The sequence below is a fragment of the Panthera tigris genome, chromosome B3 (genome assembly GCF_018350195.1).
Source record: "Panthera tigris isolate Pti1 chromosome B3, P.tigris_Pti1_mat1.1, whole genome shotgun sequence".
Classification (NCBI taxonomy): domain Eukaryota; kingdom Metazoa; phylum Chordata; class Mammalia; order Carnivora; family Felidae; genus Panthera; species Panthera tigris.
The window spans coordinates 45,627,194-45,640,260 of NC_056665.1; the positions used below are offsets into that span (position 1 = coordinate 45,627,194).

At 36.7% G+C, this 13,067-nt stretch overlaps 1 protein-coding gene across 10 annotated transcripts in view; it reads right to left on the reverse strand.

Moving 5' to 3' along the window:
• RNF111 (ring finger protein 111) overlaps nucleotides 1–13,067 on the reverse strand; it is a 126,812-nt gene that overhangs the window by 40,260 nt on the left and 73,485 nt on the right. For all 10 annotated transcript variants that reach the window (XM_042988752.1, XM_042988756.1, XM_042988755.1 and 7 more), the window contains exon 2: nucleotides 11,995–12,893. In XM_042988752.1, the coding sequence (XP_042844686.1) occupies nucleotides 11,995–12,874 (880 nt within the window). In that variant the 5' untranslated portion in view covers nucleotides 12,875–12,893. The remainder of the gene's footprint in view (nucleotides 1–11,994; nucleotides 12,894–13,067) is intronic.

Consider the following 13,067-nt stretch of genomic DNA (forward strand, 5'->3'; position numbering starts at 1 on the left):
ATTCTCGGGGTACCTGGGTGGCTCAGTCGGTTAAGCATCCAATTTCAGCTCAGGTCATGATCTCACAACTTGTGAGTTCGAGCCCCGTGTTGGGTTCTGTGCTGACAGCTCAGAGCCTGGAGCCTCCTTCAGATTCTGTGTCTCCCTCTCTCTCTCTGCCCCTTCCCACCTTGTGCTCTGTCTCTCAAAAATAAACATACATTAAAGAAAATTTGAAAAAGATTATTCTTAGAGACTTTGTTTCTCTTGTAAATGAGCTCTCTTTATTCTTTTTCTTTAAATTTATTTAATCTTGAGAGAGAGAGAAAGAGAGAGAGAGAGAGCGCGTGCGGGCAAATGAGCACACAGGAGCTGGGGAGGGGCAGAGAGAGAGAGCAGGAGGGAGGGAAAGGGAGAAGGAGAAGTGGAGGGGGAGGGAGAGGGAGAGAGGGGGACAGAGAGAAAGGGAGTGAGAAAGAGGGATGGAGGGAAAGGGGAAGGGGTGGAGGGAGGGAAGGAGGGAGGGAGGGGGAGAGAGAGAGAGAGAGAGTGAGAGAAAATCCCAAGCAGGCTCCACACTGTCAGCACAGAACCCCTGAGTCCAGGCTCAAATTCACAAACTATGAGATAGTGACCTGAGTCGAAATCAAGAGTCAGATGCTTAACTGACTGTGACACCCAGGCACCCCAGTTCCCTTTATTGTTCTTTTCTCCTAGTATGTAGGTATACCATTGATACTGTATATTTATTTTTACCCAACTTTTAGCGAACTCTTGCTTATCAACACAAAGACAACAAACGTTCAACTTTCTTTCATTGTGGGGTTTATGCAATCTATTCCTTCACCCAAGGTGCCATTCCTTGGAAACGTTGAATTTCACCTCTAATACAGCTGTACATTATCAAACATATGCACTATTTCAAAAACTGGCCAGTATCTAGAAGAGGTACAAGCCCATGACAAAGATCTACAATGTACTCTCTGATACTTCAAAGAGGAGAAGAGAGCAGGCACCAGCAAATCAGTCAATGAACAATGATCTGATTTGGAGAAAGTTACTTCCGAAGTAGTTTCTAAGTTCCAAAGATTATACACCTAGACATATTGAGGTAGAATGTATTTTTTAATAGCCTATGTCTATCTTATAGGGAAAGAAAAAAAAATAGCACTTGAGTGGCTATTTAAAATAATATCCTATATTCAATTTAAAAATTACTTTTCCAATTCCTCCTTCATAATCAACCACATGACGTGGCTTAAGGCAGGAGTACAAAGAGAATTTTATATTTAAAACTAAAAGCATCGGGGCGCCTGGGTGGCGCAGTCGGTTGGGCGTCCGACTTCAGCCAGGTCACGATCTCGCGGTCCGTGAGTTCGAGCCCCGCGTCCGGCTCTGGGCTGATGGCTCAGAGCCTGGAGCCTGCTTTGGATTCTGTGCCTCCCTCTCTCTCTGCCCCTCCCCCGTTCATGCTCTGTCTCTCTCTGTCCCAAAAATAAATAAACGTTGAAAAAAAAAATTTATAAAAAAAAAAAACTAAAAGCATTATATATATTAATAAAACATCATAGATTCTTAATACTTCCCTTATTTTAACCCACCAACTGGACATTACCATTCTATAGGGAAAAAAGCTACACCTGCATATAAGCTTTATTACTGGTTTCTCTCCAGGTATTGCACACATGAAACTAACCTAAAAACCTATAAAAAAAAAAAACAACCAAAGATTATAAATACCTTATATGCAATTAGGCAAAACCTAACATAAATGTAACATTTTGAAGTTCCAGTGATAAGTGACACAAAGATAGCTTTGTTAATGCATTAAAATTCAATTTATATAATTTTCTATGAACACAGATTCTGTAACTAAAGGCTATATAAGTAACTGATAGTCTTATTCTCTTGCTTAAATATTTTTCTAAAAAGGAACTTTACAAGCATAACTTGAACATAATACATATAACTAAATAATAATCTCAATAAGCAAGATTTTGGCATCTATAATCTAGTGTTTTTTTCTAGAATGACAATTATTTGAAACCAAATTTAAAGGAAATAGGAACCTAAAAGTATGAAGTTAAACCTCAATATTGCTTAAAAGAAACCCTGGTCATTTCTTATTGGACCATTTTTATTTTCACACTGACTCTTACATTTAGAAATATCAAAGGACAAGAAACTTGAGTACAGCTAAGACATTAGAGTGGTAAGACTATAGGCGATTTTAACTATTTCTTTTAAAATTACTTATGTTGTTTGTACCTTTTAAAACATCATGAGGGGAAGAAAAGAAAACCATCATGAGAAAAATAACAGGCTGTTGCCTGGAAAGAATGTTGGGTACTGTAATAATGGTTACAAAAATAATGGCTTCACTGACAGAGTTTTTCATTAACTCAGTGACCATTCCTATTCCCTGACAAGAGATCACAGATTGTCTTGGCAACATCTATAAGAAATGTCAGCCAGTATAACCATTGGTTACCCTGGTTCCTCTGTCTTAAGTCTGGCATGACGCTTCCAGGGGTACCTGGAATAATAAGAATAGCTTCCAGGTGGTGCCTGGGTGGCTCAGTCAGTTAAGCATCCTACTCTTGAATTCGGCTCAGGTCATGATCTCGTGGTTTGTGGGTGCGAGCCCCGCACTGGGCTCTGTGCTAACAGTGTGGAGCCTGCTTGGGATTTTCTCTCTCTCTCTCTCTCTCTCTCTCTCTCTCTCTCTCTCTCTCTGCTTGGGATTTTCTCTCTCTCTCTCTCTCTCTCTCTCTCTCTCTCTGCTTGGGATTTTCTCTCTCTCTCTCTCTCTCTCTCTCTCTCTCTCTGCTTGGGATTTTCTCTCTCTCTCTCTCTCTCTCTCTCTCTCTCTCTCTCTGCCCCTCCCACATGTGCATATATTCTCTCTCAATATAAATAAATACATTTTAAAGAAAAAAAGAATAGCTTCCAATTTGTGGGCACATACTTTGTGGCATACACAATATTGTGTATGTCTAGTTCTATCAAGAAACTGAAACTTAGAAAGTTTAAATGACTTGTGAAATAGTAAGCAACACTCAGAATTCAAACCTAATTTCAATTCTAAAACTCATACTTTTTTTTTTTTAATGTTTATTTATTTATTTTTAAGAGAGAAGGAGCACAAGCAAGGGAAGGGCAGAGAGAGGGAGACACAGAATCCCAAGGAAACTCCAGGCTCTGCTATTAGCTTGAACCTACAAATTGTGAAAGCATGACTTGAGCCAAAGTCAGATGCTTAACTGACTGAGCCACCCAGGTGTCCCTAAAACTCATACTCTGTATATAAACTACATTACAGTGCCGTAAGTACTCAACATGTTGGTGCTAATTACTATTAAAAGCATCTTCCTGTTACTAGCTGCTTTTGCTACTACTGCTGTCTTTTGCAGTAACAAACTTACAGAAGTTGTTGCTCTAACTTTGACTCCTCTTTGGGATTTTTCTGTTGGTTATCTAGCCAATAGAAATGAAAACATACATATCCACAAAGATATCTAGCTAACAGAAATGATAACATACATATCCAGGAAGATTTGTATCCAAAAGTTCACAATAGCATTACTCACAATAGCCAAATACCAGAAACAATTCAATGTCAATCATCTGACAAATGGGTAAACAAAATGTGGTACACCCATCTAATGGAATAATACAAAAAAAAACTAAATAGTAAACAGACAGTAATCACTGATAGCTGCTACAACATGGATGAACCACAAAAACATTACACTTAGGGAAAAAAGCCAGACACAAAAGATCACATATTATATTTTATTTATAGGAAATGTCCAGAAAAGGCAAGTCTTAGAGACAGCAACAGGCCTGAAGGGTGGACAGGGATTCACTGCAAACGAGCAGGCGGGATCTTTTGGAATTAATGGAAATGTTGTAAAACCACACTGTAGTGATGGTTGCACAACACTAAATTTACTGAAAATCATTGAATCACATACCTAAAATGGATGAATTTTATGGTAGGTAAATTATACCTCAATAAAGCTGCTTTGTTTTTGTTTTTTCAGTTTTATTTTGAGAGACAGTGAGCACGTGAGCATGAGAGTGGGGGAAGGGCAGAAAGAGAGGGAGAGAGACAATCCCCAACAGACTCCACACTGTTAGTGCAGAGCCCAATGCGGGGCTCAAACCCACAAGCCATGAGATCATGACGTGAGCCAAAATCAAGAGTCAGACACTTAACTGACTGAGCTACCCAGGTGTCCCAATAAAGCTGTTTTCCTAAAAAAATAAAATTTAAAAAAGGCTATAAGATATTCCCTGCCAGATACAGAACTAGACTTCAACAAATGAAAAGAAATGCCATAATCTTGAAAAGGAATACACAAAATACTAAATATGTCAGTTCACTCTAATTTAGCCAACAAATAAAATCCCAATAACAATACCTTTATATGTCTCCCCACTACCACTATCCTCAGATAAACATTCTGATTCATTTGCGGGGGGGCGGCCCCTGGGTGGTCTAGCCGGTTGAGTGTCCTACTTTGGCTCAGGTCATGATCTCATGGTTTTTGAGTTCGAGCCCTGTGTCAGGCTCTGGGCTGACAGCTTGAAGCCTGGAGCCTGAAGCCTGCTTTGGATTCTGTCTCCTTCTCTCTCTGTCCCTCCCCCACTCGTACTCTCTCTCCCCCAAAATAAGTACACATTACAAAAAAAATTTTTTTAATTAAAAATTAAAAAAAGTAAGTTCACTTGGAAGAATTAACAGGCAAAGATAACCAAGAAAACCTAAGTGTCTATAATTAAAACAGTGTGCTTCAAGTATATGGAGACCAACGGAACATAAAGAAAACTCCATAAATAGGTCCAAATGTCTATGGAAATATAACATATAACAAAGATGGTATCTCAAGTCAACAGGAGAAAGAAACCTTTTAGTGATTTGGGACAACTGGACAGCCACATTAAAAAAAAAAAAAAACAGATCTATTCTTCATACTGTACATGAGGATAAACATCAAATAGATCTGTGCTTTAAATGTAAAATAAAAAGTAAATAGAGAGGGGAAGAGCAGGGGGAAAAATGGGTTATTTCTCTCATTGACTTGCAGTGGGAAAAACTTTCCTAATTATGATTCAAAACCCAGAAATAGTAAAGATAAAGGTCAATAAATTTGACTGGCAAAAAAAAAAAATCTGGTATGGTAAAAAAGCACTAACAAAGTCAAAGGACTAATGACCAATTTGGGGGAAATGTGTGATTATATAGTTTCTGTATCCCATTATAAAATATATAAAGCACTAAAAATGAGCGGAAGAATGAAGACCAATATCCTGATAGAAAAACAGGCAAAAGATACGAACAGATTGCTCACAAAAAATAAAATTACCTTTAAAGATATGAAAAGATATACAACATTACTTATTTAAAAAATTAAAAATATACTGCCATACTATTTCTTACCTATCACACGGACACAAAAATCTAAAATCTGACAATAAATTCTGATAGAAAGGCTTTGGACAAATAGGCACTCTCAAATACTGATGGTGGGCATCAAAAACACAGAAAGAAATTTAGCTATTATTTTAAAAATAATACATGCATTTATCTTTGGCCCAACAATCCCCTCCTAGAATTCTATTCCAAAGATACAATGGCAAAAAATATTAAATAACATATACCAAAAGTTATTCATTGCAGTGCTGTTTATAACAGCAAAAGACTATAAACTATTCACCAACAAATTGGCTGAACATCCTTAGGTATAACTAACTATACAATGGAATACTATAAAGCTGTAAAAAAAAATAAATAAATAAAATGAAAAGCAATGAATAAAGGAATGAAATATAGATTTAATTCCTCTATAATCTCTCTATATTGTAACAATTTTACATATTGTTAACTAAAAAATCAACAAACATATTTTTGGTAAGAGGAGAGAGAATAATACACATATTTATTTATATTATTGTACAGGAAAAAAGATGGAATAACAAAATTAAAAAGTAATGAAAACGCTTATCTGTGAGAAAGAGAAAGATAGGAAGAGAGGGCAGAGGTGGGAAACTAGAGCTCAGTGAATACAATCCTGTTTAAAAGGTTTGACTTTGGGGCGCCTGGTAGCTCAGTCAGTTAAGCATCCAACTCCTGATTTCAGTTCAGGTCATGATCTCACAGTTTCATGAATTCGAGCCCCACATCAGGCTTGAGATTCTCTCTCTCTCTCTCTGCCCCTTCCACACTCACACGATCTGTCTCTCTCAAAATAAGTAATTTTTTTTTTAATTACAAAAAATTTTTACTTTGTAACCAGGTAAATGTTTTACATAATTAAAAAGCAAAATTAAAGCTTTTAACAAATACCTTAAAGAAAGAAAAACTCTGAAACGAATGAACCTAAATGCATATTAAATCAATGGCATAACCAAAGAAGACTGACCAACAGCAAAAAGGAACCCAAAAAATCTTTATTAGCATTGCTGTTAGTAATAACTGTAATATTGTAAATTGTAAATATTTTCATTTTTATTCATTTATGAATGTTCATTTATGTGTATTTATAGTATGTATAGGATAAAGCCAAAAAGCGATTGTTAATTTATTAAGAATCACAGTTTTCAATGTAAGAGTAAAGAGATCCAAATATAAAACAGAAGTTTACATAAAAATCCCTAATCCTAAACTTTCAATGGAAATAGTCATATAAAAATTAATGATTTATCTCTTTCTAAAATCTTTATATTCCTAACTTGGTCCATTAAAAACGCTGAAAAGTGGGACCCCTGGGTAGTTCAGTTGGTTGGTCGTCTGGCTGTTGGTTTCGGGTCAGGTCACGATTTCGCAGTTTGTGGGTTTAAGCTCCATGCTCGGCTCTCCGCTAGCAGTGCAGAGCCTGCTTGGGATTCTCTCTCTCTCCATCTCTCTGCACCTACCCTCCTCACTAGCGCTCTCTCAAAGTAAATAAACATTAAAAGAAAAATGCTGAAATGCAATAATAACTCAGTAGAACAACAAACACCTTAATTCCCAGTCTATAGCCTCTAACTATAACTCAGCAATGAAAGGAAATGAGGAGTAGTTTTTAAAAAATGGTTGTTTCCAGGTTTGAGGCAGGAAATGTAAACTATGGATCGGGACCATCCTGTTTTATCAGAGACCATCTTGTCAAAGACCACTGGGGTGGTATCAAAAGGACATAAACCCAACTTGAAGATGCTCCCACTGGCCAAAGGTGAAACTATTTGAACATCAAACAGAATAAAAAGATTGCTATACATCAACTATGCTAAAACCCATGAGTTCATAATGATACCTGAAAATGAAAACTCCTCTTTGGATACCGCTAGAGCACCAATTCATTCTGAAAAGTGGTAAAATCAAGCATCCATCTTGCCTTTCTCATATGGACCTCATTTCAGAATAACCAGTTAGTTGAAGAATTCTTTGTAGAAGAACCTTCATTAACAAATGTAAGCAGAATGACAGATTTAGAAAGTCAACATTTTGCAACCCCTAAATGAAAGAACGGATCTGGGCAAGATCATCAAAGCTGTTGCTAATACTACATGAAATGTTGATGGGGAACTTTAGAGTGGAAGGATCAGAATGACACCATCAGAACCCTCTAATCAATTTTAACAAGTGATACAATAGGAAATACACAGCACAACCAAGGAAGTGTTCCTGAAGTTAAATTAAATCAAGCTTTTAGATCTAAATACCAGTTTGCAGGAAATATGCAATATATAAAATAACTTAAATGGTAGGGTATCTAGAAATTGTTCTGAAATTCTCCAGGGGAAAAAAAAAATTGAGGGGTGAGAGATGAAGAATGGCAGAATGTTGAAAACTGAAGCTAGATTATGTACGTATAACTGTTTTTATGTGTGAAAATTTCCATATAAAAATAACACACAACAACAACAAAAAAACCCCACCTCTATCAATGCTATCTGGAAAAGGAGGAAAAGAAATTTTCACAAATATAATTCCTAGTTATTAGGACTTTATAATTCCAAAGGTTATCTTCAAGTTTATCTTTTTTTTTTTAATGTTTATATTTATTTTTGAGACAGAGAGAGACAGAGCATGAACGGGGGAGGGTCGGAGAGAGAGGGAAACACAGAATCCAAAACAGGCTCCAGGCTCCGAGCTGTCAGCACAGAGCCCGATGCGGGGCTTGAACTCACGGACTGCAAGATCATGACCTGAGCCGAAGTCGGACGCTTAACTGACAGAGCCAACCAGGCGCCCCTCAAATTTATCTTAAAGGTTATCTTTTAAAGTTTAAAAGTAAACTTTTTTTTTTAAAGTAGGCTCCAGGCTGTGGAGCCCAATGCAGGGCATGAATGCACAAGCCCACCCAGGTGCCCCTAAAAGTAAACTTTTAAAACACTTAAGGCAATACAGTATGGCATGCAACTGGAAAATATGAGTATGTATCTATTGGATATATGTGTGTGTGTGTGTGTGTGTGTGTGTGTGTGTACAGACACACACACACATGTTTTAAGCTGTGAATAAAAATACAGTCATTAGATTAAACAGCAACAACTGGGAAATAAATGTGCATTTTCCAGTGCTAATACAAGGACTATATAAAAATTTAAGCAGCAGTTCAGATAAGGTTCACTGAACAGATCACAGAAATATGTCACTAAAATTTAACATCTACTCTCAAACTTAGCTTCTATTAGGTTATTTTCAAGTATCTGAAGCTCTTGGCAAATATTATCAGGTACAAAACTGGATGTATAAATTCTCAACTAACTGGCAACTGGGAATAACTCAAAGTCTAACAACCTAAGTCACATATCATTTTGGCTTCCTTTGCTTAAAAAGAGAGCCATAATAAATTTAAAAAACAATTAATGAGGATGAGGTAAATAGGGTTTTCCCAGAAATCTACTGATTACAACATCGGAACTAATACTTGTTTATACAATATAAGGTACTGACAACTCATTCTTAGATGACTTGGTAAAACCAGTTAAGTATATACAACTGTTACATCTTAGAGAGTTAGACGATACAACAAAATAACACATCAAACATTCTTTCCATCAGCTCACTATAGCAGTAGCCAGTTAAGTGTTGATGGATAGTGGGTGAAAATTTTGTCCTAGCACCTCCAGAGTAACTAATACCCATCCATACAAATCATATTATTATAGTAGATAAATCTAATTAAAATTTGAGATATTCCAACCCTCTCCTAATTCCCAACACACAAAACCGTACCAGAACTGGAGTCAGAAAGCCAGCCCTAAAAATAAATCTAGAAGAAAAACCCTTCTCTTAAGAATCCAAGTCAGTTTTTGAGAGCTGAAATTTCTTGAAAACAGAACTATGTCCCATCAATATTTCAGTTAATTCTGAATATAAATCATTCTAAAGTGGTTTTACAAAGGCTTTATCTGTAATATGAGGGTGATAATAACAGAAGACACCTCGTAAGAATGCTGGGAGGATGAAATGAGAAATACATATAAACACTCAGAACATTACCAGCATGGAGTAAATATAACCAAAAAGGGCTAGTAGGTATTTTTACTATCATCATGACATCATCTACTGTTGGAAGGTAAAGGAACTTGATGAAAACTCCTTGGAGGGCATTCTGATGATAATAACTAGCAAATTTTTAAATGCATGTTAACTTCCTATATACTTTTAGAAATTATTCCTCAAGATATGCTTGCATAGGTATGCAAAACTGTACATACAAGGCTGTTCAATTCAGCAAATATTCACCAACATAACCTGGCTAAATAAATTATGAAATATCCAAAGAAAGGAAATACTATGCAACCATTTTTTAAAAATGAGATAACCAGGGGCGCCTGGGTGGCTCAGTCGGGTAAACGTCTGACTTCGGCTCAGGTCACGATCTCACGGTCCGCGAGTTCGAGCCCTGCATCGGGCTCTGGGCTGATGGCTCAGAGCCTGGAGCCTGCTCCGATTCTGTGTCTCCCTCTCTCTCTGCCCCTCCCCCGTTCATGCTCTGTCTCTGTCTCAAAAATAAATAAAAACGTTAAAAAAAAAAAAATGAGATAACCATACACACTAATATTTTAAAAACTCGTATTTATTTACCCTTATATATGTTTCCACATTTTCTGTGTAAGAGAAGAAACTGCTAACTGAATACTTCTGGGTAATAAAACTGGGACCTAAGAAGAAGTGGTAAACTTTTGTTTTTTATTTTAAACATTCTTGGTATTTTTAAAATTCCACACTATGAGAATGTTATTATTAAACCATTATTTAAAAAACAAATAAATTAGTTCAAAACAAAACAATGGTCTAAAAACCAGGAAAAAAAAAAATAAAAGAATTTTGTTTCAACGTTTGGCTTTGTGTTTCCAGAGACAAACATTCCTCTTAAATGTATGAAAATATTATGTTGAAATAATGCAACTCTTCCAAACACAGTAAAAACCACATGCTACAGAAAGTATTAAATAAGATTTAAAAATGAATTCTAGAGTTTGCATTTATCTTGAATACTTGAGAGTATATGAACTCCTTACTTCCTAGAAACAACACTGATATTGACCTACATCAACTCTATCTTCATGCCTCCTACAAATTCCAGCTCCTTGGAACTTCTGCCTCACAGCACCAACCCTTCTGCCTCACTAATTTCAAGCAGAAATTGGGCTCTGCTGCTCCCTCTTCCCCAAACAAGTCTTCACATTCTAACCACCTGAGAAAAATGGCAAATATGTGGCAAAATGTAAAATATGGCAATTAAGCAAGACAACTCCTATTCTCGCCTTCCTCTTTCTCAAAAGACCTCAGAGAATGGTTGCTGTAACCTCCTCCCAGCTGTAGATGATCTCAATGAACTCTTTAAAACAAATACTTGGAGGAGCTCTTGAGGGACTCAGCAGGTTAAGCATCCAACTGTTGTTTTCTGCTCAGGTCATCATCTCACAGTTTGTGAGTCTGAGCCCTGCATTGGGCTCTGCGCTAACAGCACAGAACCTACTTGAGATTCTTCTCTCTCCCCGTCTCTCTCTGCCCCTCCCTCATGTGTGCTCTCTTTCTCAAAACAAATAAATTAACTTTTTAAAAAAAGAATTAAATACTTGGGTAGGTTAAAGAAAAAATAAACTGGACATGGCTTAGACTAAAGATCCAAGTTACTGGTTTCAGGGTTCTGGCACAGATAGACAAATAGAAATGGGAATCTTGGAAGGTAAGTACTTCTGTACTTAACCTGTTACAGAAGGAGAAAAGAAACAGGGAAAAATGGCATATCAGCACAGTAGATTATTAGCAGGCTCTACCCTTGACAAGCAAGACATCAGGCAAAGACTGGGAAACCTTTGTGTCACTATTACAAACCATGATCTTAGCCCTTTAAAAAGCTCTCCTCCTCCCCCATTCTTTCACATGAAATTAATCTTTTCCCTCAATTTGGACTTTATTCAACGTTTACTTCATCAACTTCCTTTAAATTACAACAAACCGTAAAAACGGTATATATGGAACATACTTGTACTTCAGAGACTGTACATAATCTTATGCTAGTTAAATATAATATTTACTGTGAGGAGGGGAGACTGCACTCAAGCTAGTCCTCTAACAGTTATTCAATTTCAACTGATTAACCACATGCTCTACTGAGCACTGTCAGGACTAAAAGTTTGTGTTCTAGTATTGGAATAAAAACACCTCTCAAATACTTGAAATTATTTCTCAATTATAGAGATCAAGACAAGATAACTAGTAAACAATAAGAACAGAGTGCTTAAAGGAAAAATAATATTAATTACTTTTTTAGTGTAACTACTGTGGTTGAATGTGAAAGAAATCTATCACAGAGCTATCTGAAAAAAATCTGGATCTTAGAGTCATGGTTTAATACTACAGTCAGTAATTTATTTCTATGGCTTAAAAATAAAAGTTAATCGAGCCTCCGATTCCTTCTCACAGCAATGAAATCCACTAAAATGTAGAAAAAACTTAAGCACAAACACAATGCAATAGCAGGTTTTGCTCAACTTAAACATTTTTACCTGAGGGAACAGTTGGATTGTTTTGGTGGTTTTCACTGGTAGAAACAAACAAATCTTCTTCTCCTTCAGTTGATGAGCTGGAAGAGGATTCGCTGCTGAGGTCATTCTCACTGGAACTACTAGAACTGGGGAGCAACGCGTATTTTCTTCGGGCTAATACTTCTCGTTTTTTCCTCTGCATTAATATCCTCTCTTTTTGTTTCTGTGTCCTCTGTGAGGAATTATTTTTCACAAATCTCTTTCTGCATGGAAGTCTCCTTAATGAACTGCTATGAAAACAGGGTCTTTTCATTAACAATCCTGAAACAGATTCTGTCTCTGTCCGAGGCCACTTTTGGGACCGTGCACTATGAGTTCTACTTTTAGCACTCAACATTGCCTGGGAATGTCTTACAGAGACTTCTTTATCCTCATCTGAAGTCACAGTGTCAGAATCTCCAAAATGCAGACTAGATGAAGGAGAAGAAAGACAATCACTAAAAGAGGAATCATTATCTTCATCGCTTGGTGTTTCTAGGTGTTGCCTCAATCCTAATATTCCCTGGTTCTCTTTAACACAATTTTGCATGTAAGAAGGGCCAGCCTGCTGGCTTTTGCGTTTTTTCCTCACAACAACACTTTTTTCTTGCTCTTGTTGGTTACCATTCATGTCCTTCTCTTGTTTTTGAGAATCATCACACAAATGAGAGAATTCATTCCCCACTTTACTGTTAATCATCTCAACTCCTGCAGGAAAACTTTTGGCTGCCCCAATGGGCTGTGGATGCAAGAGGATCCCTTTCAGACTCTCCTGTGTCTTTGGTGCATCAGAAGGAATCTCACTCTTCATATCCACTTTTAAGGTATAGAGCTTGTTATATTCAGGAGTCCATTGAGACATGGGAAACTTTAAGGGAGGCCTAGAAGACACAATTAGAGATTAAAAAGATGGTTAATGTGTTTTATTATACTAACTGAAGAGTTTCAGATTCTACTGAGAACATCTTTATAATAAGGCAGAACTGTCCTTCCCTGATATATCAGGATATAAAATGGCTATAAGTCATTTTACTGTTCTTTTAAGGCGTATTTCT